Below are 24,491 nucleotides of genomic sequence, written 5' to 3'. Positions count from 1 at the left end.
CCAGCAGCACACACCTCAGCTCCCATCCCCAGGGACCTGGGGAGGACAGCAGCTGCAGCCTGGTGACATCCCCTGGCTGTTCCTGGCTGGGGCTGCTCCTGAGATGGGTGAGCAGGGACAGGCCCGTCCCCACAGCCAGAGGGGACAATGGCAGGGAGGATGGCAGCCACAGCATCTCTTACAGCAGGACTCTGAGGGGGACACGGGTCCTTTTGATAATTTATTAGCACACAGAGCCCCTGCAGCCAAACCAGCAAAATCCCTGCTCCTTGCTCTGCTCTAACCCACTTTTTCAAGACAATTTCTGAGCAATTGATGGGGGAAAAAAAACCCCAAACTTTGAAAAAGCATCTTTACTCTTAGAAATTCAATGCCATCTGCTCCCTCAGCATTGCCCAGGGCATTTGCCTCCCCCTGAGCAGCCAGTGGATGGAAGCTGGCTCCCACCTGTGCCCACCCCGGGCTGCCACAGGCACCGCTGTGCTCTGCAGGGTCCCTGGCAGAAAAACAGAGCTCAGAGCCTGGGGCCACATTCCTGTGCTGAGACAGAGGGAAAATGCAGGGCACTGAGGGAACTGCCAGGGCCCCCAGACCCTGCAGAGGAGCCAGGGCTGTGTCAGAGCAGCACAGGATGAGGGGTGCAGGGCTGGCTGCAGGGCTGGCTGCAAGGCTGGGCTGCAGGGCTGGATGCAGGGCTGGGCTGCAGGGTGGGTGCAGGGCTGGGTGCAGGGCTGGGCTGCAGGGCTGGGCTGCAGGGTGGGTGCAGGGCTGGGCTGCAGGGCTGGGTGCAAGGCTGGGCTGCAGGGCTGGGTGCAGGGCTGGGCTGCAGCAGGCACAGGGAAATGCCCCCACAAGCCCCTCAGGGCAGGCTCAGGGTTTAATGCCCACATCAAACACTCACAGCCTGACTGCCTTAGGCACTGCCAGAGCCACACCAGGACACCTCTGCCCGGGGTCTCTCCTGAAGGGGATGGGAGAGAGCTGGTTTCTAAAAAGCACCATCATCTCCAAAGAAAATGAAGCACAGGGGAGAGAGGAATCCCTGCTGTGGGACCATCAGTCACTGCCACCCCTGTCCCTGCCCCTGGCTGGGGCAGCAGCGTGCTCTGGCACAAAGTGTGTTCTCTAACCCCCTTGGGGCTGGGATCTCCTCCCTGGGAAGCTTCCCAGCCCGGGGAGCCTGTCCCTGACCCTGTCCCTGTCCCTGTCCCTGACCCTGTCCCTGTCCCTGTCCCCATCACAGGGCCCAGGGGAGCAGCAGGGCAGTGTATCCCCACAGGGCTGGCTGTCCCCACAGGGCTGGCTGTCCCCACAGGGATGGCACCTGGGGGTGGCACTGTCCCTCCCCACTGCCCTCCCCACCCTCTCCCCACAGTCCAAGCCATGGCCTTTGCCTGCCCACCAGGACACAGGGCTGTGTTCACCCCGTGCCCAGCCCGGGGGTGGGACCCCAAGCGGGTCAATGAAAAGCTCTCCTTGCCTTAGCAACCTGAATTACAGCATGATATAAAGGCCTATTAAAGGCTGATTTCTAGAACAAATGCTGCCCCCGTGGCTAATCAGAAGAATATTTCCTTCATTGAGAGCCAAAATTAATACTGCTGTTTGGCAGATGCAATGATGCCAAGCAAATAACTCGCAGTTGAGCTTTATTGTTATGATGCCTTTGGTTGCTGGCCTTGGCCTCGAGAGGGTAGCAACAGAAATGGGGGAATACAAATGGAAACCTCTACAAGCCTGAAATAAATGCGTGCCCTGAAACTGCAGGGAAGCAGGGTTTAATAGGAGCCATCAGCACGCACGGCACGGGCTGGGCACGCTGCCCTGTCCCCTGTGGTGGCACCCAGCAGGCGAGAAGGCAGGCACACAGCCTTGGCCAGGACATCTGCCCAGCCCCCAGGCTGCCTGGGCCCCTCACTGGGGCTCTCGAGTGTACTTTCATTTTTAAAAGGGGTTTGGGAAGAGAGAAGGCGCTGTGTCAACACCGTGAAAGCCGGCATTAATCAAGGGTGATAGCATGGCCTCCTTGCCAGTGGTTAGCATTAAAAAATACATATTAGCATTTTTAATATTAATCAGTGTAAACAAGAAAGATACGTCTATAAAAATTAATTAGAAAGCTCCTTTCCTTAGAGGACACTGGTGAATTAATATCACACCCAGGGCTGCAAAGCATTCTTCCAGAGCGAACCTACACGACTCGAGGCTCATTCATTCCCCTGGGCCGGGGGCTGCTCCTGCCCCAGCTTGTGCCACCAGGGGATGATCTGAGCTCCCATGCTCAGCCCCAGGCTCCCTCCCCTCCCTGCTGTGGACCTGCTGTGTCACCAGTGGTGCAGCCTGGAGAAGCCGAGCCATTCCAGGCTCGACTGCTGTGCTGACAGAACACACACAGCTGTCCTTTCACCCCTGCCTGCCATCAGCCACAGCAGCAGCAAGGAGCCTCGGGCTGGGACACTCCAGCCAGCCTGGCTCTACAAGGAGCAGCCCCCCAAGGAAACCTCTGCCCCTGCCCTTCCCCAGCCACATCTCTCATGCCCGGTGTCCTGCCGGGACCTGGATGTCAGCACAGCCCCGGCACCCCCTGGCTCACGGCCCAGGAAAGCTGCAAGTGCCACGTGCAGGACAAGAGGCTGGCAGGATTAAGCAAAGTCCTCGACTCAGCCCCATCAAGTGCTGGAGATTTTGCCAGCTGAGCAGTTGGAATGGCAGAAAACAGCGGCTTTTCCCCCTGGATTTGTGTTTGTAACATCAAGGGGGTTTGGTGCCTGGCACAGCCCATGCCCTGCACTGCTCCACTGAGCCCTGTGCTCTTCCCAGAGGATTCTCAGCTCTGCCCCTCCAGAGCAGCTGGGGGCTGCTGCCAGGCAAAGCAGGGATCTTGTGGAAGAGCCAGGCTGATTTCATAGGCTCAGATGGGAGAAGAGCAGCATTAGCAGGGCCAGAGAGCCTGCTCTGACTCCACCCCAGTAAATCCCTTGTTTGCTGCTCTCTGATGCAGGCAGCCACGCTCAAATGTTTCTTAGCTGTACTTGATGCTAAATGAAAGCAGGAGCCACCGAGAGTGCTCAGCTTCTTTCCAGCCCCATTGTCCCCAGCCCGGGCTGCTGGGGGGCCGTGCCTGTCCCCCTCCTCCTGCTGACCCTCCCAGTGCCCAGGGAACCACAGGGGCTGCCTTTCCCCAGCTATTGCATTCCCTTTGTCCAGGCTCAGTGTCTAGCTGGACCTCCAGGACGGCTGTTTCTGGGCAAGTCAAGGGCTCTCCAGCCCTTCAGAAGGGAGCAAACCCCCAGGACCAGATGCAGACCCCAGGATTCACGCTGGGAAATGAGCTGGCACAGTGGACAGTGAAGGTACCTGCTGCCAGTGAAGGTGACAGCTCCTTGGCTGAGTGGGACAAGGTCACCTCTTGGCTGGGGGAGGATGGTGTGGCTGGCAGAGCCATTTGTAAGCACAAATTTACACCATTTGTAGCACAAATTTACACCCTTTGTAGCACAAATCCCATCAGAGTCAGAAGCTGAGGCCAGGCCAGACATGCCCAGCCTGGGCGAGGAGTTTTCATGGGAGCCTGGATGCTCACGTGAGGCTGCACACCTTTGTTTTCCCTGCCTCCCATTTCAGAGCAGCAGGGGAACAGAACACTTTAGGATAGAAGCAGGGCTCTGGCCATGGCCTGGCAGCTGGGACACAGGCTGGGCGTGGAGGGGCTGCAAGGACAAGGATCCTCCCAGCCCAGAGGTGACACACCAGTGACCAGGGCTTGGGCTGTGAGCTGAGGAGCAGCAGCCCTGCCAGACTGCTCCATAAAGAGGTGTTGGCTCCAGGAGGAGAAGCAGGAGGGTGAAAGACCCCAGGCTCTTGCTGGAACAGCCTGGGGGTCAGAGGAGAGGGAGCAGAGCCATCAGTGGGGTCAGAGGAGGGGGAGCAGAGCCATCAGTGGGGTCAGAGGAGAGGGAGCAGAGCCATCAGTGGGGTCAGAGGAGGGGGAGCAGAGCCATCAGGTTGGGGGTCAGAGGAGGGGGAGCAGAGGCATCAGTGGGGTCAGAGGAGGGGAGCAGAGCCATCAGAGGGGTCAGAGGAGGGGGAGCAGAGCCATCAGAGGGGTCAGAGGAGGGGAGCAGAGCCATCAGAGGGGTCAGAGATGGGGGAGCAGAGCCATCAGGATGTGTTCATTCCCACGGAGCTGCGCCTCGCTGCCACGCACACACGCTCACACCAACTGCCAGCAGCTCATCCTCCAGCAGGGGCTGGGGGAGGAATCCCACAGGGAACCCAAACACTCCAGGCAGGAAATCACTGCTCACAGCCGCTCTCATGTTGAGCCCAGGTTGCTTTAAGCCCTTTTTTCCAGCAGGCTCAGCGCTGTCGGGAGCGGTGACCGCGGGTGCCGCGCTCGCCCTTCCGAAGGGAACCTCCTGTTTTGGCTGCCAGCTAAGCCATGCTCAGTTATTTGGGGAGGAACATTTCCAGCTACACAGCATGAGCCAGAGTTATCAGCCAAGTATTTATGGCCAATTCCATTTTCCTGCGAGATGCTTGGAAAGCAAGCCCCAGTTCCATCAGAGCAATGGGTTCAACAGTGCTCTCCTACAAACACCTCCGTGCTGGCCCCCCAGAGCCTGCACAAGTCCTGTAAAAACTTCTCTTAAGGCTCTGCTGGAAAACAATCCATCAACAGTCTCGGGGCTTTAGCTGCTCACAGTGACCCCCAGATGTGTCACAAAGTCTCTTTTCCCAGCCTGGTGGTTGAAGAAGGAGTCAGAGCTCTTCAGTTCTAGGTCTCAAGGTTGTTTGTTGTTCCTTATCTATAAAATTCTTTCTCCTGACCTGCCAAGGTCCACTCAGCAGGACAGACAGAGGCACTCTGACACCCCCAGGGAGATGTTATCTTTTTATACTAAAAACTATGTGTACAATATTTACAATCACTTCCAAATGCCTATCACCTGTGTTAGACAGTGAGCTTCTACTCTAAACCAATCCAAAAGTGCCACCATCACCCAGAAGGTGGAGGCCAAGAAGAAGAAGGAGAAAGGCTGGACATGCACAGATTCCTCCATCTTGCCCCCTGAACCCCCATTCTAAAAACCCCAAAAATCTATTTTTTACCCCATGACAAACTGATTATTATTCTACTGAGACTGTTGTGCCTTGCAGATCCTCATCTAAGGTTGGTAATTTGCTCCATGGGTCACAATCAAAGCCACAGGTGTCTTGGGCTCTGTGCCAGGGTCTCTGAGCCCCCTGGCAGGGGTCCTGGCAATCCAGGACAGCCAGAGGGATGTCCTGAATTCCGACAAGCAGTGTGGTTTCAACACTGCAGCAGCATCTCAGCATCTCAGCCTGTCTGCAGTGAAGCATCAGCAGAGGATGAAGCCAAGGCCAGGTGCTCCCAGCCCACGAGGAGGGGGAGCTGTGATGGGGGCCCCATGGGGACAGGCTGTGCTGGCAGCTGGCACCAGGTGAACATCTGACCCTCACCAGGGGGATCTGACAAGCACACGCAGCATCTCTGCCAGGTGCTGATTTAAACCTGGTCTCCTGTTTTTCCAGCATAGGCTCCTCTCTTTCCCAGCATCACTTAGTTCCCAGCTGGATGCAAACCCAAACGACACCCTTCAGGATTCACCTACAGGGAGAACTGCTTCAAACAAAGCAGAAAGCAAACCAAGCCACTGCTGCCCACCCCTAATGTTTGGACAGCATCACCACCAGCTTCCCCCACCACCTGAGTTCAACAACCTCCTGCACACAGTGAGACACTCACACAGCTTCCCCAGCCCACACCCACCTACTCTCCTGTGCTCAGATTCCTGCTTTCGCTGGAAATGTACAACCAAGCACGGTGGCATGGCAAAGGGCAAACCTCCTGACAGCTTCTGCCTTTGTTTGCAGCCTGTAGGGGGCTGTTTACAACACTCTACACTTTCTGTGAAGTGATGTTTAACATTACAGAAGCATGCAGGAGCCCATGGATGGCATAAACTGCTCGGTTCACTCTCCTCCTGTCACAGCATCTGTCACAGACCAACCAGGCACGTGGGTGCTGGCTGTCACCATGTCCCAGGGCAGCCACTGCCCCTCCTGCAGCATCCTCAGCTGCTGACACAGTGCCAGTGGCTGAAAGGAAAATACCACAAATGCCAAGGTAACCGTGTGAGGTGACAAACACCTATTTGCTGCTAGGTTATACCACATTCAGTGTAACTGTGGTCACTCTGTTCACTTTCCTGCCCTCTGTGCAGCTGGTGTTAATCCAGGGATGTTTCCTTAGGCTTTCAAGTGGTGTTTATCACTCATCAGCTCCCAGCAGTGCTGGAGAGACAGCTGATGGCTCACCAAGCTCATGAGGACTGGAGAGCTGTATTCCAGATGCACTGATATGCCTCAAAAGTTGGGACCAGTCACCAAGGCATGACCAGAGCTCAGCCCCTGTGTGTCCAGCTCCTGGGGGGGTTCTGTGATTTTTAAAAGGAAAAATGACCCTCCAAAACTCTGTGTGGGAGAGTACCAAGCCCTTATAGCATTTTGTGCACTCTGTGCTAAAAAGAGACACAAAGGAAGAAGAGGCTGCAATATTTCATTTGGAACCACTGCCAGCTCAGAACAATCTGCTGACCTTCACCAGGGCCCACGGAGTAGCTGTTCTGCCTTTAGCTAATTGGTACCTGAACCAAAAGGCAGGGCAGAATTGTCACTGTCACATTTTCTGAAAAATCCTTTTGCCTGGGAATCTGCTCCTGGGAAGCTGAGAAGCCTCAGAGAAAAATGAAAACAATATTTATCCCATTTGCTTCTCCTGTGTTTCGCTGCTTTGGAATGTGGTTGGACATTGTTTACCAACAGGTGATTGTTTGATTGGTTTCACTGAATAGTTTTTACTTATTGGCCAATTACAGCCCAGCTGTGTCAAGGCTCTGGAGAGAGTCACAAGTTTTCATTATTATCTTTTAGCCTTCCTGTATTCTTTAGTATAGTTTAGTACAGCATTCTTTAATATAAGATAATAATAAATTAGCCTTCTGAGAACATGGAGTGGGATTCACTCGTTCCTCCCAACGACAGGGGACCCCGAAAATCCCACACAGAATGGGATCCCACACAGATGCACACAGGAGCCCCAGCTCTCAGCAGCACCCAGCACAGCACAGCAGCCCGGGGGGAAAGGTGAAACCTTCCAGCTGCCCCAGCTGCAGCCCTCCTGATGGACACTCCAGGGGACAAAGGGCTGATCCCAGGAAATCAGTCATCCCCACGGGACTCCTGTCAGGTTCAGTGCACAGCAGGGTAATAAATCCTGGCACCCAGCACTGAGCCAGCCCTGAGAAGCCACAGCAGGCCATGAGCTAGACCTGCACCTGAATCTAAGGGCTCTTGCCATGCTCAAGAATATTTGCTCACTCTTCTCTGCTGAATATCCCTGGAGAAGAAAAGATCTTTTGAGGGCACCATTTTAAACCTAAATGTGATGCAGTATGAAAATTTCCTTGTATAAAAGCTAAAGGAGGATATAAAATACTCAAAGAGAGAGAGACTGGTGCTGCCACTCTTGTTAGTTCTGGGATATACTGCTTCACTCCCATTCATTAATAATTTTCTGTGAAATCTGTCTGAATGAGTCCTCTCGTGCATTAAATGTCAGCAGTCCTGGAGCCAACAGCTGCCCAAAGTTGTACCAGCCTGAAACAGATACCCTGCACCTACAGAGATGGTTTGGAAAGCAGAGTGGTGTGGATTGGCTTTTCAAAGCCATGCAGATTCTTACAGGAGCAGCAGCCTGGGGCCACCTGGCCCAGACATGGATCTTGCCAGTCCCACAGGGTGTTTCTGCTCCAGGACTGTGTCACTCCCAGTGCCAGCTGCCAGCAGGAACACTGGCTGTGTTCCTTGCACAACACACACAAACACCCTGCTCCCAGGGGCTGCTTCCCCAGACAAAAGAAATCCCACTGCTCACAGCAATTCACAAATGAAAAGCAGACAGGTTTCTTTAAATATTGTTTATTCCTCAAAGTGTACAACTAGAATATAAAAATATTCCTTGGTGAAAGCAAACCAGAAAAGGGTAGGAAATTAAGGCCAAAGGAAAAGCATTTCACTGTTCCAAGGGAAGAAGCCTTCAGAGAGAGAACAGACTCCTCAAGCTTGGAAGTTAGGGTTGTATTTCTGTGTCACAGGAACTTCCTATAGCAGGTACACAAGTTCTCCATCTCACTGTGACTCATGACCTGATGGAATGGTTTCTAGTTTGTTCTCTTTGAGAACCCAATTACTTCAAGTGCATCACACCAGTAAATGAAATCAGTGCAGTGCTTTATTTATTATTAGGCATTTGTTTTTCTATATTGTGACTACATTATAGCTGCCACAAATACTCCCAGCAGCTGAATTAAAACAACACACTCTTGAATATTTCCAATCTCTCTAAGCCTTGGTATTTTTCATGTTCTCCAATACTTGGATTTTTCTGACTAATGAACTCTTCCAATTGCTGGAAAATATTGAATGCAATTAGTACTTCAATGCACAGCCTCGATGTACACCGTGCCTCGCAGCTGAGCACTGTGAAAGAAGCCAGGGCTTGGCAGAAGAACTAGAAATCCAGAAGATAAAAGGGAGATTTATGCACACTCCCACCAAGCCTAATGCAGAATTTAATTGGCAGGGTTAGCAATAAAGGGGCTGCAGAGAGAGCACTGAGGTTGTGGCCCCAGTACAACTCACAAAGCAGTAACCAGTCATGATTCCCAGGCTAGAGAATTAGGAATTCCATTTGGTTCCTCAGCTCACACTGCCCCGTGCCGGGCTGCACAACGTGACCAAGCCACTCCATTCCTTTGCTTCTCCCAGCCCAGGTTTCTCTCCTCAAGGGGAGACACAAATCACTCCCTCCAAGCCTTCTGCAATTCCCTGCAGCCTGTGCCTGCACTGCTGCTGCAGCTGCTGCAGCTCTCTCTGCAGGCTGGCCTCTCTCACCTGCAGCTCTCTGATCACCTGTGCAGCACTGACAGCTGCAGCAGCCCCCGTGGGCACACCCTGACCACAGGGCACTTGGCTGGCAGGCTGCTTGTTCCTCAGCACCAGCCTGCACAAACCATGCATTCTGTTTTTCTGTGGGGCACAGAGGGATGGGAGACCTCTCAGTTTTAGTTCAATGCTTTCCTGTGCTCTTCTAGCAGCGGCAGAGAACCTCTCCTTCTGTAGTTCTTCTCTTGCTGCCACCTGTAGAGGGAAGAAAAAGAACAGGAAGGGAAGAGTAGGGTACATTTCTGTGAAAGAAATCCTCCCCCCAGGAAACAACACCAAACCTCATGTTTGGACTAGGACCCACCAAAAAGAGGAGCCAACTGTGAGTGTAAACTAAAGCATGTGGCAGAGCAAACTGAATTAAACCAAGCTGTGCTTCCAGCCTCAGTACCCAGGGAGCTGCCTGCAGCCACTTGTTTGCACATTCCCAGTCAGTGATGATTTACACACAAGGTCTCTCTCTGCATGCTTCCCTCTCCCTGGGCAGGGGCTGGGGTGGCTCCAGAGCAAAACACACACAGCAAAAAGGGAGACCCAGCAGAGTCACCTGCATCCCTGTTGTGCTTTGAGCCACCAGGTTGTCATAACAGATCAATTGCCTCGTGAACAACAGCATTATTGTGGTTTGCACATGTTTCCTGCACTTGGCAATGCTGAAAAGTAGGGGTGACAACTGTAAGCAAGCAATTCCTTAATCCTCAGTTCTCATTATGGGGTAACAATTAGGAAAAGGAAAATAATGGAGCAGAGTCAAGCAGAGGCCAAGACCAAAATGAGTACCAGGCAGCACACTTTCACTGAAGACAAGCCCCAATAAAATAAAAGCTTCTCTTGTGACAGCATCACAGTCTGGATTATAAAAGCAATTGTATATACTGGGATTTTTCCAAAGCATTTGATTTAATGTTCTCCAACAATTTGATTTGAAGAACTTGCAAGATGGTAATTGCCTTGCCAATTTTACTCGTGGATTAAATATGAATTCAGTGACTCATCTCAAAATGCACTTGTCAGTGGGGAAACATCTGTAAAAGAGGCCCCCTGCTAAGGCCTTCAGGGAAATGGTTCTAGGCCCAATGGGATTTTCTGTTTCTGCTATGGCAAAAAGCTGCCAAATCAACTCAGTCAAAAAGCAGCAAAGTTTCCCAAAAGCGAAGCTGCCTCTGCAACCTGCACAAATCCCAGAGCTCTCCTGAGACTGGTGCACAGTTCTGGAGGTTTTGCCTCAAAAAACCACAGGGAAACAGAGAGCAGGAGTCACAGGCAGGGCATCCAGTGACCCACAGCCCAGAAAACAAACCTTAGAATATGAAACTTAGAGAGGTCACAATATTCCATTCATGGAGACAGACACACAGTTTGTTTTACTTCCTAAAAGGAAGTGGGGGGAAAAGGTGGTAAAGATCAGACTTTGCTGACAAAGCCATAAGAAGATCAAAACTCGAGTGAAGATATTCAGCTTCAGAGTAAGACACTGTTTCCTGCTGTGAGGATAATGAACCATGAAATGCTTCCATGCAGCTCCAGGGATGAAGCCTTTGGCCAAAGCTCAGCTCAGGTCAAGCTCAGTGCTAATGATACCCCTTCCAGCCTCGAAATTGCTCTGCAAGCCCTCCCCTTCCTGCCTGTGAGTGAAGCTGAACAACTCCTTGGGGTTTTAAATCTGCAGATCTGCATTAAGATATCTCTACCTCAGACATCACAGCTTTGACAAGTTCCCTGTAAACTCAGGGATATTTTGGCAGCTCTCTGAAGCACCAGAGATCAGGCAGAGCTCAAAGCAGCCCCAGCTGCAAGGACAAGAGTCCTAAGGCAGGGAAGCACCTGCAGCATTTCCTCCTGTGGAGCCACAGCTGCTCAGGGTCAGAGCAGCTGCTGCCCGTGAGAAGGAAAGGAATTTTATCCCCCAGATCAGGGGGAAGGCTTTATTAGTGAAACAAGTTCAGAAGGGGATGGCATGCAGGGGATCAGTCTGCACTCCCTGACAGTGGAACACTGCAGGTGTGACAGCTGCAGTCACAGCTGAATTCCTCCAGACACCAACTTCACTCATCCCACATCTTCCTGCAGAATATCTTCAGGAGTTTTGCAGCCAAGTAATTAATCCTCTCCATAGTCTTCTGATGAGTTATTCTCACCCCTCAGCCTCGGCTTAAAGAAGATTAAGAAAATCAATCAAATCAGAACAGGAGTAAATTTCTCTGAATTTTTACTAACACATTAAAGGCTTTATCGATGCAGAACCATCTGTTAAAGGAGACCTCTGTTGATTAAGGCATTTGAACAGAGAATTGAAGCTGAGAGAAGTCTATCTTTGTCCTTGTCCAAGAACCAGGGGTCCCTCTTTATCATAATCCCCAAGGAATCCCAGGGACATCTCTCACTGTTGGCTGTCAGAATAACTGAGGTGCAATCCTCTAACACCACTTCAGAAGGAACAAAACTGAAAAAATAAATTCAGTGTTATCTGGTCTCCCCACAGCCAATGAATAAATGGAAAATGATGTTTGCACAAAGTGGATTTAACGCTGGGATCCAGGATGGGAAAAATTTCCCATCAGTTACAAACAACAACATCTCTCAGCAAACAGAGCCCACAAGATGTTATTTATTTTTCACATTAAACTCCAGCAGAAGCACAGTAAGGCTGTATAAAAGCATTCTTAATGAAACATAGGTTTTCATACTCTCCACCAGTCAAAACTGGAGAATTTTATTATCCATTAAGCAAGGCACATGATGGAGGAGCAGCATGCTCCTCTCAGCACTGAGTGCATCCAGCTCTGACCCACAGCAGGCACAGGAATTACTACAGGCAAGCAGGAGCAGCCCTGGAGCCAGGGAACAGAGGTGTAACTGAACCTACACTCAAGCATCAGAAGGATGCTAGCTTCTATAAAGACCAGTGTTTCCTGAGATAACATTAGATCAACTTAAGAGGGAAAATTTTTTAAATTATCAATATTAAACAATATAACAAGTCAGCAAAGCACTATTTCTTTCCTATCAGCGCAATCTGGAACTGGAAAGCTAACTCCAGTTCTGTTTTTGGAAGGCTCTGCAAACATATGTATGGCCACAGCTACTCTTGTTGCAGTTTATAGATTTCAACTGCTAAAAACCTCTGAGGGTTACCTTCAAGCAATATCCTTTACTCTTCACATCCTGAATGCTTGTGAAAATACTCAATAATCTCCTCCTGCATGGTTAATTGATGCTCTTTAACAGCTTGCTGTCTCCCATTAGTCAGCACACAATGATTATTCTACTCTGCAAAACAATCTCAATAGACCACTTTGTATTAAACAAACATATTGTAAAAGATTAGGAGCCTCAGCATTTTGTGCCTGCCCGTTTCCATCCCACAGCTCTGCCTTTCAGCCTCAATCTACCAGCTGGAATTTGAATTCCCAATTAGGGTGCTGTCTGAAAACTGCTGCACATCCTCTCCAAATAAATACAACAACATGATAATCATCTTTTGCACTTGTACAGAACCATCCTCATCCCAAAGGGACCCGGTGCACTTGGAGAAATTCCACTCCAAACACAGAGGGAATGGGCTGATGAAGAATCAGCATCTTCAAACTGACACATACCCTGCTCTGCAGTGGGCTGGCTTCTCCCTTCCCAGCTCTTCATCTCACGGCTGCTGTGGCACAGGACAGGGGCCAAACTGCCCTGAGAGCACCCAGATGCTCTCCTTTAGATATCTTCAGTCTTCTAAAGGTATCAGGAACTAAAAGCTAACAGGAAAACTGTGATGGCTTAAATGTTCTAAGAAGAAGCCAACAAACCAGTGGAGTTGCAGGGAGCAGTGCAGCATCTGGGACCAGACTGAGAGGCACCCAAGTGAGAGCCAGCCTGGGCTGTGCTCCCCAGAGCTGGCAGGGTGCTAAGGGCTGCAGGGTGCACGGCACAGGTCCTGCTGGCACAGCCACAGGCAGGGATGTGCACAGCAACAAGCCCTGTAATCAAACAGACCTCTTCAACAGGGGCTGCAGGGCGGGCACATGGGGGTGGCACGGTGGAACCGAGCCTGGCAGGACATCCAGCAGGTGTGGGAAGGACTGACCACCTCCCCTGGGACATCACTGGCATGCTGCCTTCACAAAACCACTCAGGCTGCCATCTGATTGAGGAAAATGGCCAAAGCAGAAAAGGATGGGCCCAGTACAGAGCTGGAAAGGGGAATATCCAAAGGGGAGGCACATCCAAACACCAGGCTGAGCAGGCAGCTCGGCTAATCCTCCGTGGTGGATTAACTCTTGCACCAATGCACAGAAGAGGCTTTGAGCCTGCAAACACCTCCACACATGATTAACTCCTCCAGCACCTCCTCAGCCCAACCTTCTCTGAAATGTCTCCTACCCAAAGGTGGCTGGCTGAATGAACAGAACAGCCAGTACTATCTCACCTGTTTTCAGTCCTGGGAATCCTCTGCCAATGACTTCGGTGGGCAAGTCATGGCACAGGTAACATTGCACATTTTGAATAAGCTGCCTTCCAGTTTCTTTGCACATCCTGCAGCTTTGAGGCTGGAGCAGTGCTACCCACATTCCCCTCCCCGACCCTGTGACAATTTGCCTTGTGGGCAGCCCCAGCCTTCCTGCTAGTGAAGCTCTGTGCTCCCCACACTCAGCTCACTTGATCCCTCCTCAAAGGGAGACCTTCCACCCCCTCAGCTCCCTCACATTTGCCTGCACCTTTCTGGTAATGAGCATCCCAGAGCTCTGGTTTCATTCCACAGGGTCTGGAATCATGCCAGAGAGGCTGATCTCTCTCTCCCATTTTTAATAACTCACTAATAAAAAAATGCAGTAAAAATTACACTCAAATTATTTCTTTTTCTGCTGAAAAGCAAGCTGAACGTGAATTTATTTGGAGAGAATGCAACCAACACGCAAGACATCCCAAAGAGATGCTGAGAGATCTGGATAACCACATCATGTTGCTTAAATCCTTCCCAGTAATGGCCTAGCTGAAGTGACAATCTCCCAAATGCTGGAAGTCAACATTTCAGCTTGTTGAAACTTCACATGGCAACCTGAAAGCCTCACGGTTGCATCCTTGAAGGAAGCCACCAGATAAAGATGCAGGTTTAAAAAGCAGCAGCAAGGAAAGGTCCAAACATCTACTTCCAGGAAGAGGAGAGGAATCATAGGAGCATTTCTATTTTATTATTGCATTGCTGCCAGCTTCAAAGAAGGAATAGCAAACAAATGGCTGGAATTTCTTTTGAAGTGGATGATAAAGACCAGAATCATCACTTTTTTAAAAATCACAACCTCTTCATATTATTCTAGGAGTTTTGCAGAAACAGCTAGAACAGTATTGTTCAGAAAAACACGCTGCACAAGCCTAGAATGGCACATTTTCTGTCTCTAGTCCTGTCAGTCCACTCCTCCTCTCATATTTCCCTTATGAACAGGGAGAAGACCCCCTATGCATGGAGGATGAAATACAAACTATCCTTGCCAAGCTGTACAGATACTACAAACTGTGCTGACTGCCTTTGCCAGAAAACACAATGAGCCTCCTTTGTGCTCCCAGACACAAGGAACAAACAGAAAAATCTCAGATCTTGTCTTTTGGGGCTGGGGAGTGAAAGGAAATTAGGAAATATAAACAGACACAATCACCAAGCCACCAAGTCATGCTCCTTTGCCATCAGGGCATAATAACCCAACACATTTCATAAACTCTAAAAACACCAAACAGCATCTGACTTGCAGAATTTTGTATTCCTAAAGGCTGCTCATTTCCGAGTTTTATTTTCAACCCATCATGCCTAAGGAGGCCCCTGTGCCTGGGGAGCTGAAAAGGATGGAGTGAAATATTATATGCTGGGCAATATAAGATGAATGAAGGGTCAGACTGCAGGAACAGAGGAGACCTGCCAGGCCAGCCAGTGCACTCTCCACCCTGGCTCCAAACAGCTCCCCAGCACATCCCAACACCTCCAGCCATGGCTCCACCAGCCTGGAGGAGCTGCCCAGGGCTCTCAGCCTCCCTGCAAACTGAGCAGACTCTAATTCACCAGACAAGAATCAATTTTAGATAAAGATCTGTAAGTGAGGAATGAAAGCAGGATAAGCACGGAGATATCACTGGGATGGAGCCGAAATCCTGACAGCTGGGCACTGGAAACCAGGAATGGCAAATTAACACTGCTTTAGGAGCTCTCCCTTTCCAGAGTGGAATCCAAATCAGTCCAGGGGCTGAGCCTTACAAGAGCTTGTCTTTAATCAGTACAATCACTTTATAAAGGATCATTATTTGTACTTTGTGCTGCCTTACAGTTTAATGCTTTTTCCACTAGCAACCCCCAAGAAATGCCTTGCAGAGCTGCAACCCCAGCTGACAGTCTATCTGGGATACAGAAAACAGGATACAGAAAAAGGGATAAAAAAGGATTTGCAGACTACTTTTAAGAAATTCTTCCTTGTAAGCACTTAAAAAACAGCACCAAGTACAAAAGAAATGAGCACAAGGAAATAATAAGTAGAAGTATCAATAACATAGTAGGGGGAAGAGCAGAGTCCCATCTAAGTACAGGAGAAATACCAGTAGATATGAAAAGAAAGTAGAATACAACCAAAAGAGCCACAACTCCCACCCACAAACCCTTTGTGTTCCTGTAGGAGGATTTCCTCACTGTTCAACGTGCATTCTGAACCTTGCTGCACACAGAGTGGCCATGAAAAGCAGCACCAAAGGGGATGCCCAAGCAGAGTTTGTGTCAAATATCATCAGAGACAGTGTGAAATACAAAGCTGTGTTTGGTGTCAGGCACAGACAGGCAATGTGGGTATTTCTGATTGTGATATGTGTGGACAAATCCCATATTGCACCATGGGATGGCTGCAAATTCCAATAATAACTGAGGAAAGTAAAGCATGGAATAAGGCCCTTGAACCTAACCTGTGTTTGCAATTAACCTGGATTGATTTAGGAGCATTTGAATTATAGCATTTGGGATGATGCTCTTTGCTTGTAAGAGTGCTGCAATAATAACCTTTTAAAGTATAATTTTAAAATATTGTTTGTATCCTTGAAGCTATAGCTTTGGAATATATAGAAAGGAAATGTGCTTATCTCACTCCTTAACAAAACTGATAAAAACAGCTTGAGAAAGGAAGATGAACATCATCTCAGGGATTTACAACTGCACCAAGGGAAGCTGGACATCACTGTTGTGAGATTTATAGGCATTGTAATAACAAGGGGGACCCACATCTGGGGAGCTGGGCTTCACCAGATGGGATTCGTCGTTGTTCTTGTGGAAACTGCACCAACATCTCGGGGGCTGCCACCACCATCTGGGGATCCTCCTTTTTGGGATGCATCCTGAGAAAAACTAAATCACAACAGTGAATAGAATTGTGATGTAAACAAGTAGAAATAGAAACTGCTGAGAGAGCTCATGAGTACCCCTAGAAATACCTGTAAGCCCAAATATGGGTGTGCAGTTGGAGGGAAAACTGCCTCCACTGTACCCAGCGCTGTTCTGCTCATACTTTACCATAATTAATTAATAAATTGATTGTTGCTTGAATATTGGCCTAGTCAAGCTTCTTATTTATAACAATAGCAGGAACTGATCATGCCAGCACTGCTTCTCTATGTACAGAACAAAAATCAATAACCCAAGAGGCCTGTGTGACCCCAAAGCCATAAAAACAAAGCTTTTTTCACACATAAATAGGGTGAGGGCTTTAGCCTTCTTTAACAATCAACAAGAATTTGACTGGGGCACCAGTTTGCCCCAAAATGTTTGCCCTTTTTTTTTTTTGAACAATGATGGTTGAGGGTATGACAAATGCTTTCCTCCCTTAGCTGCAGACAGTGACCCATTCAGGCTCAGAGGAGCAGAGAAAGGCACTATTTCAAGGGATGCTGTGAATGCATAATTGACAGAAAATCAAATCCTGCAGCTCCTACTGCTGGGAAAAGTAATAGAGCTGGGGAACAGGACCCTGCAGAGCCCATGAAGTTCAGACATTTGCTGAGAAGGTAAATCAGGCCCCCAACCTTCAGAAATAATCTAAAGGCATTTGCTGCTTATATACAAAAGCCCACAAGTTAAAGCAAAAGCAATATCTGAAATCAGCTGTTCTGGAAACCCTACAACACTGAGTAAGCAGGTGTTCTACTAGAAAAAACACCTTACCCTAATTTCAAATTCATGTCTTACAGTAACTTGCCCAAATGTAATTTCAAGCCTGTAAGGAAGTTACAGAGTTAGTACTGCAGCTCTATAAACCTTGTCTCATTGAATCAAGCTTCTCTGCTGTCAGCTTTCAAGGGTTTTAATTTTCTGCTGCAATTTCTACACACTCAAGACTAACCAGTTTAAAAAGCTAGAAACCATCACTTTCTATTTTAATAGCTGAAGACTTCCCACACTGTCCTGCCTAAATGAGGTTTCTTTCTTCTCGTGAGAGCATTGATTGTACACAAAGAGACTTTAAATAGCCCATTTAATGCCAGTTTTCATGCACTGAAGGATTAAAGTAATAATAAACTGTTTGAATAGTCTAATCTGTCACAAAGCACAGGCTACAGTCTCTCACCTGGTAATTTCTGCAATGTTCTGCTACATTTTGGTAAACTAGTAACATATAGTTTTGGGTTTCTAAACACAGCCTCCAGCAGATTAAAACACTACCCTATCACTGCACCACCCCAGCAGAGAAATGCAGTTATGGCTCCAAACATGCCCCTTTCCAGGAGGCTCCATCTCAGCCACTGGGTCTGCTCACACCATCTCTCATCCAAAATCTAACACCCTCAAAATTCCACTTCTGCCTGGGAATTTGCAGAACACGGGCCAGCTATGAACTTTGCCTGGGTTAAATTACACTTTTCTCATTTTCTCAAAAAGCCAGACCAAATTAATTCCTTTATTGCCCTTCCATTAATCCTTTCAACCTTTCAACCATTTCCCAGCTGTGATGGTGGTGTAAGTGGTGCCAAGACATTCCATTAAACTCTGAATTGTGATCTGTATCTTATCTGTCCTTCAATGACCAGTGGCAGATAGAAACACTTAGTTGCCAATAACCTAACAACTTTTCCGTGACCCATTACCCTCTATTTCCAAAGGCCATAAAATGGAAAGGTTTGCATGTAACCAAAATCAAACTGACCTGAGGTAGAGGAGTTGGTACTTCTTATTAAACCCAACCCCAGCAACAGGAAGAAACAGAAATGATGTCTTTTGGCTTAACAGTAATTACAGCAGCTAAAGCAAAATATCACCTTAATATAATCACTAAATTTTAACATTATTAGTTCAGCATGAGGAAAAATCTCAGTCCTTTGGAACTGGTGTTGAATAAATGAAAGGGGTGATCCCAAAGTAACATTAACAGGGGCATTATTTGTCCCATAAACTATGAAGATATTTTAGAAGGGCTGTAAAGCTGAGCTATAGCAACTGACAGAAGATGTAATTATATAAGCAGCTGCATTCCAAATTTTGCTGGGATCTGCAATTTCCTGCAATTAGGGAGGAATGTGGAATGTATGCATCTCCAATCTTATGCATTTTGAAGCAAGACATTCACCATCAGAATGCTGGCTCCTGGTGCACCCATTGTCATTCCAAACATGGGAACACCAGGGAGAAGCTGGTTACCTATCCTACCTAGGAGCAGATCTGATAACTAAAAATACAGTTTTAATACCCAGAACACCCTTAGCTGCATCTGAGGAGAAGAGCTGGCACTGCTGCTCCCTGCTTCAATTAAACATCAGATACTGCAGAGCACTTCAGATCAGCATCCACACCGCTCTTTCCAAATGAAAGATGGTGAGGAAGCACAGCAGTGGGAAGCTAGATGCTAATGAAACCATTTGACTCAGATAATTTCATAACAAGGAGTGACCTGATCTTGTCAGGATGGATAACAGATTTTCATGGGGTTTGCTTGGCTTGTTTTAGGAGCTTTTCACTTTGATTTTTCTTTAAGATAATCCAATGGTTCTGCACTTAAGACTCGTGTCTCAAAACTGGAGTCAGAAAAGTCAATTTAGTTTCAGGTAAAGGAAAAGGATCCAGGATTAAGAAAAGAGAAGAACATTAATATTTTTCAGGGTCTTTACCAGAAGATTACAAACACGCCCCGAATATCAATACAATGCACACACCTGATACAAGCCCTGCCTGTGTGCTGAGCCTACAGAGAGCTGCAGCACAGGCAGAGCCTGGGGGAGATGAATCCTCTGGGGCCAGAGAGCAGCTGAGCTCTGTGGGAGCTGCAGTGAGCCCGTGTGGCAGAGCTGCCCTGGATCTGCAGGGCAGCTCCTCCAGAGAGCCCTGGGATGGATCCCTGGGGGCCAGGCCTGAGGCAAACAGCCCAGACTCAGAGCTGAGAGCCTCATCACATCCATCCCTCTTCCACAGAGCCACAGAAGGGTGTCCTGGGCAGGGGAGACCTTCTCACTCTCTCAAACTCCCCAAAAGGAGGTGGTGCCAGCTGGGGATCAGCCTCTTCTCCCAGGAAGAAGCAATAGGACAAGAGAAAATGGCCTCAAGCTGTGCCAGAGGAGGTCTAGGTTGGATATCAGGAAAAATTTCTTCACTAAAAATGTTGGCAGACGCTGGAACAGGCTGCCCAGGGAAATGGCTGAGTCACCATCCTCAAGGAGTTTAAGAAGACATGTAGATGTGGCACTGAGTGACATTGTTGAGTGTTGGATTTGTCAGTGCTGGCTTTGACTCCATGATCTTGGCAGTTTTTTCCAATCTAAATGATTCTATGATTCCATGATTCTGTTCCATAATATTTTCTGTACTCTCTGTTTCTGATTTTTTGGCACATGCACTTTGCTTCCCAGTGGTTAGCTTTTGAGGAGAACCACTGAAATCAAAGGAAAAAGAACCCAGAAGTCAAAAATGTAATTATATTGCTGCAGCAACTCTGCAGATCCAGACACAGACAGGTCTTAAAATAATAAATGGTCTTCAAAGAAATTTCTGCACCACCTCTGTTCACCTGAAGAGGATGCCAGCACAAAGAGAGCAGACACAAAACTTCAGCAGGAGCATCCAAGCTGACCAGAATCCCTGTGCCCTGGAGGCAGGAGCTCACCTCAGGCTCCTCAGCTCCTTCCCAAGAAGTGCATGCCTGGCACTCAGGACAGGCTCTGCCCTGGGAAGTGGGACAGCTCCAAGCAGCATCAGCAAACTTGCAGACTCCTTACCAGCAACTGCAAGGAGACACAGCCCAGATTTGTGGAAGTCCCACGTGCCACAAAATTCTGAATGCACACCACAGGAAATAAGAGGAAAAAAAACCCTATTTTCTTCTCCAAATTAGAAATCTTGAGCATTTTACGGTAATTTTAAAAGTTCCATTCTACCATTCCAGCCTTTCAAAATGTGTTTCTTTTTAACTACAGGTTTATCTCTAGACTTTCCCAAACCCTTGAATTCCATTAGAAGATCACAGAAATTAAAGTAGGAATAGGCACATACTGAAAATAAAAGATATGAAAACCAGAATATGTCAGTGTAAGTAACTTAGACACTTGCAAAAAGGCTGCTGTGCTACTCTGAAAAAGACCCTGACAACTACAAATTACAAAGGAAGGCAACAGACAAGTATTGCTTTGGATAATAAATTGCTCACTTACTTTTCAATTTGTTCTACCAAACTTTTATCTTGGGCAGCAGAGACAAACACTGATGATAGATCATCTCAGATCCAAGTGGCCTGCAGAGGCTTGGAGGGTCCCACTTTGCTTTCAGAATACTTCTATCACTGCACAGCATGAAAGTAGCCACTTCAGAAAGAGTGCTGCCTGTGCCCTGCACTTGTCTGAATCACCCTGCTCTGAGAGAACAGCATGTGAAACCTGAAATCCACGCAATGGGCTCCTTGTATGGACAGCCAGCAAAAGCAGTGTTCATACACAGCACTCCTAAAATACAGAGGCGAGAGGAAGGAATTACCACCTAGTCACACACACTTTCAGAAAAGGGTTTTTCTTACCCAAGAATTACAAACAAAAACAAAGCCCAAACAACCCCTGATGACTTACAGGGAATTTGTTCACCCCCAAACTGGTTTTGTTCCCAGTTAGAAAATACTCCCTTGTCCCTTCCAGGGGCTTTGCAGGACCACTGCAGAACCTCCCCCAGCAGCCAGCCCTGCAGCTCCCATCCCAGCTTTTGGGATGCAGAGCAGTAAAGGTGATTCCAGCAACACAGCCTACCCACAGCTATGGCAGGAGGAAAAGGAACTTCAGCTCCCAGGGGGAGATTTTCTACAGAAAACACTTTCAGAGGTTCAGTGCATATTTTCTAAAGCCACTGCTCTTAGATGCATCCACAGGGTCTGTTATCTCCCAGTCTGAGGTGAGGAGCAGCTGTAGGGGATGTGAGGCTGCCTGGATGCCCCTGTGACTCCTCCAGCAGCTAAAGCCAGGCCTGCACAGGGAGACAATCAAACAGCTCTCAGGGCTTCCAGAGAGCCAGGAAATGGAAGGAAAATGGTGAGTTTGGAGCTCAGATGAGTACTAAGGCTTTATTTAGTTGCATTTCTGGCTGGAGAGAAGATATGTGACAACACTAAATTACAGATGTACTTTTATGTCAGCTCTTCCACAAGCACAAGGGACAAAGACAGAAACAAGGTGGATACTTTCTTCTCTTATGATCAAGTACCCTTGATTTCAGGCAGGCAACTGAGAGAACAAGGCCAAGGTTTCAAGAACAAAGGAAACAAAGTTAAGCTTTGAGCGCCTGGATGCAAAGAATGCTTCTAAAAGCATCTCTGTCAACTCACCAAAAACAAAAACCCCAAAACAACCCAAGCAGTGCTGCAAAGCACTGAGTGACTCCAGCTCCTGCTGGCAGAGGGGAACCCATCCCCACAGCCTGCCTGGAGCTGCCAGGTACCCCCTGGAAGTTCCTGTCCCCAAACCCACCCCAAAGGTGCAGGAAAACACCCTGAGAGAGCTCCAGGTGGAGCTGTCTGCAATGAAACTCTGCCTGGGGGCTGAACACAGCCTCTGCAGCCAGAAGGAGCTGTGAGCCTGAGGTGCTGCCCTTGTGGAGGGTGTGTGCTCTCGTGGCTCACCACCTGCTAGACAAAATCCAGTAACTTTATGGCTTCTGGTGCCTCTAGCTTTTCAAAACATAGCAGGGCTGGGACCTGTGCTTCCGTATCCTGTGCATCTGAGCCCTGCAGACATTCCTAGTCTTCATCCTTGTTTTATTGTGTGCTTAAGCTGTGAGAGCCTAAGTGCTATACTTATTTCTTAAAAATGCACTAAAACATTTACAGTGGCTACAAAGCTGTGGCTTCTCTCATTGCAATGGGGTTTTTTACACTGTACCATTAAATACAGCTCATCTGAAATTTACTGGAGTATAATTCTCCAGCTGCATTTATGACATGTTTCATTGCCTTGGTCAGTAGCCAACATCTTCGTAAATAATGCAAGTAAAATATTAACCCTGGTTATTTATGATACTTTAACTGATCCTGTCACCTGAGCAAACATTCTGCGTTTTGGCAAGGAAGGGAAAGCAGCATCTTCTGGGAAGCAAAACTTTCACCCACGCTTCCTTCAAACCCCAGAGTTCTGCACACAGAACAGGAGACAGCACTCGAGTTTTTCATGCTCCCCTCCTCCCCAAAAAGCTGCAGTCTTTTAGCCTACATAAGCCCCATGAAAAATGTCAGGCTGGGTAATTTATTTCCAGTGATGGTTTTTGTGTGCGTCTGAAATCAGTTTGCTGATTTAGCCACCGGTGCACAGAGTGCCTCTGTGTCTCACACAGCTCCCCACTCTTTCAGCAATCTGCACAAATGAAGAACAAACACTTATCTTTCCAACCCTTTGTATGCTGCAAGCTTAACATTGACTATTCAAGCCTGGCCAGCCTACACAGAGTTCTCAGAAGCGAGCAAGAGTCCTTCAAACAATCTTCCAGCTCTGCTTATGTACAGTAACTTTTCACATGCACCCCAGCCCTAAACCAGGCCAGCTTGGGACTTCAGGTCTAAAGCAGATTTTAGATCCTACTGTCAAAAGGAGAACCAGGTGCACAGGCATGATTCCCTTTCTCCTTCCATCAGGAGAGAGAGCACACTGCCTTCCTCCAGCAACCACCTGGAACTCTACAGGCACTGAGCACAAACAAGCAGCCTCGGATCTCCTGCCAGGAATATTGATGAGTGAGGAACAAAGCAATGCAAGGCAATCCAAGAGCAAAGAGCAAATGTAAAGATCAGTATTTACTTCCTACTGTTTACAGCAGCTTCATGTTTTCTGATGGCCTAAATCTGCTAGAGCCACAGCAATTCCACCAGCAGCAAATTTAACCCTACATTTAACTAAGAACTGCACACAGGAGCCAGCAGACTTGTCCCTCCCTGCCCTCCTCCTGTCTGTGTCCCCCAGTGCTGCCTTTGATGGATGTTTGGGTTGATCTCTGGGGGTTCCCCCCCTGCCCAGGCATCTGGGCCCAGCCAACCATGCACTCCCAAAAGCTGCTCTCGTGGTCTTGCTAGTTCTTCAATTCCTTTTCGCTTGAGGAGCTCCACTGACAGCTGCTCAGGGCTCCAGATGGAGGTTTGCAAATACAAAGTGGAGCACAGGAGCGTTCTGGGAGCAGGAAAGGGAATATGCTGACTGAGGAAATCCACCAGCACTGAACCATTCCCCAGCACTCCTCCACTTCCTGTACCCCAGACAGCACAGATAATTAACTGCTCACTACATAACATCTTCATATTAGCAAAAAGCCCAGGGAACCAGAATGAACAGCAGCAACAGCAAAGATGAAATGGGAACAGTGTGCTCACAAAAAAACAAAAAAAAACAAAAAAAAAAAAAAAAAAACAAACAAAAAAAAAAACAGGAAAAAAAAAAACCACACCAAAAAAAGGTGGTTTTGATAAGCCTTGGAGAGTTCTTCAGCGAGAGCTCAGCTGTAGCTTTGCCACAAATCCCTGCTTTAAGGCAGGGGAAACACAACCCAGCCCTGCAGCAGTGCAGGAAGGAACTGAGCCCAGGGGAGCCAGCCCAGCCCCACTGGTGTCCCTCACCATTCCCATGCTGCAGACAGCAACAAGACTTTCTCTTTTTCTGGCAGAGGCTACTGGGGACCCACAGCTCCTCAACCCCTCTCCAATCATTATGAGACATAAAGAAAAACTTTGGAAGTGCATTTTTCCGAGTTGATAAAATTCAGTCTTGGTAAGAGAAACAAAAATACCCCAACCACAAACAGACACAGGACCCTGCTCCAGCATCAGCTTCTGGAGCTGCTTCCCTACTACAAATATCGAAGCCTTAAATCAAAATGAATCAAAAACCGTTTAGTCTTTTATAAATGTAAGAACCTTAGAAGAAAGGTCTCTCTTTGCAGACTCTACGAGGTCTCTGGCAGTGTGCTGCGATGAGCTGGCAATGGCAAAACGTTTATGTGACCCACAGAA

General features: G+C 48.2%; 1 protein-coding gene across 3 annotated transcripts in view; it reads right to left on the bottom strand.

The window, feature by feature from the left end:
* Positions 1–8,016: 8,016 nt before the first annotated feature.
* The window catches only part of TEDC1 (tubulin epsilon and delta complex 1), a 71,118-nt gene continuing 54,643 nt past the window's right edge, over positions 8,017–24,491 (bottom strand). For all 3 annotated transcript variants that reach the window (XM_084211019.1, XM_084211021.1, XM_084211020.1), the window contains one exon: positions 8,017–9,225. In XM_084211019.1, coding sequence (XP_084067145.1) covers positions 8,869–9,225 — 357 coding nt within the window. In that variant the 3' untranslated portion in view covers positions 8,017–8,868. The remainder of the gene's footprint in view (positions 9,226–24,491) is intronic.

Source organism: Fringilla coelebs (assembly GCF_963513975.1).
Source record: "Fringilla coelebs genome assembly, chromosome: 9".
NCBI classification, from domain to species: Eukaryota; Metazoa; Chordata; class Aves; order Passeriformes; family Fringillidae; genus Fringilla; species Fringilla coelebs.
Note: the sequence above shows the minus strand (reverse complement) of the source record. Positions and strands in the feature narration are given on the sequence as shown.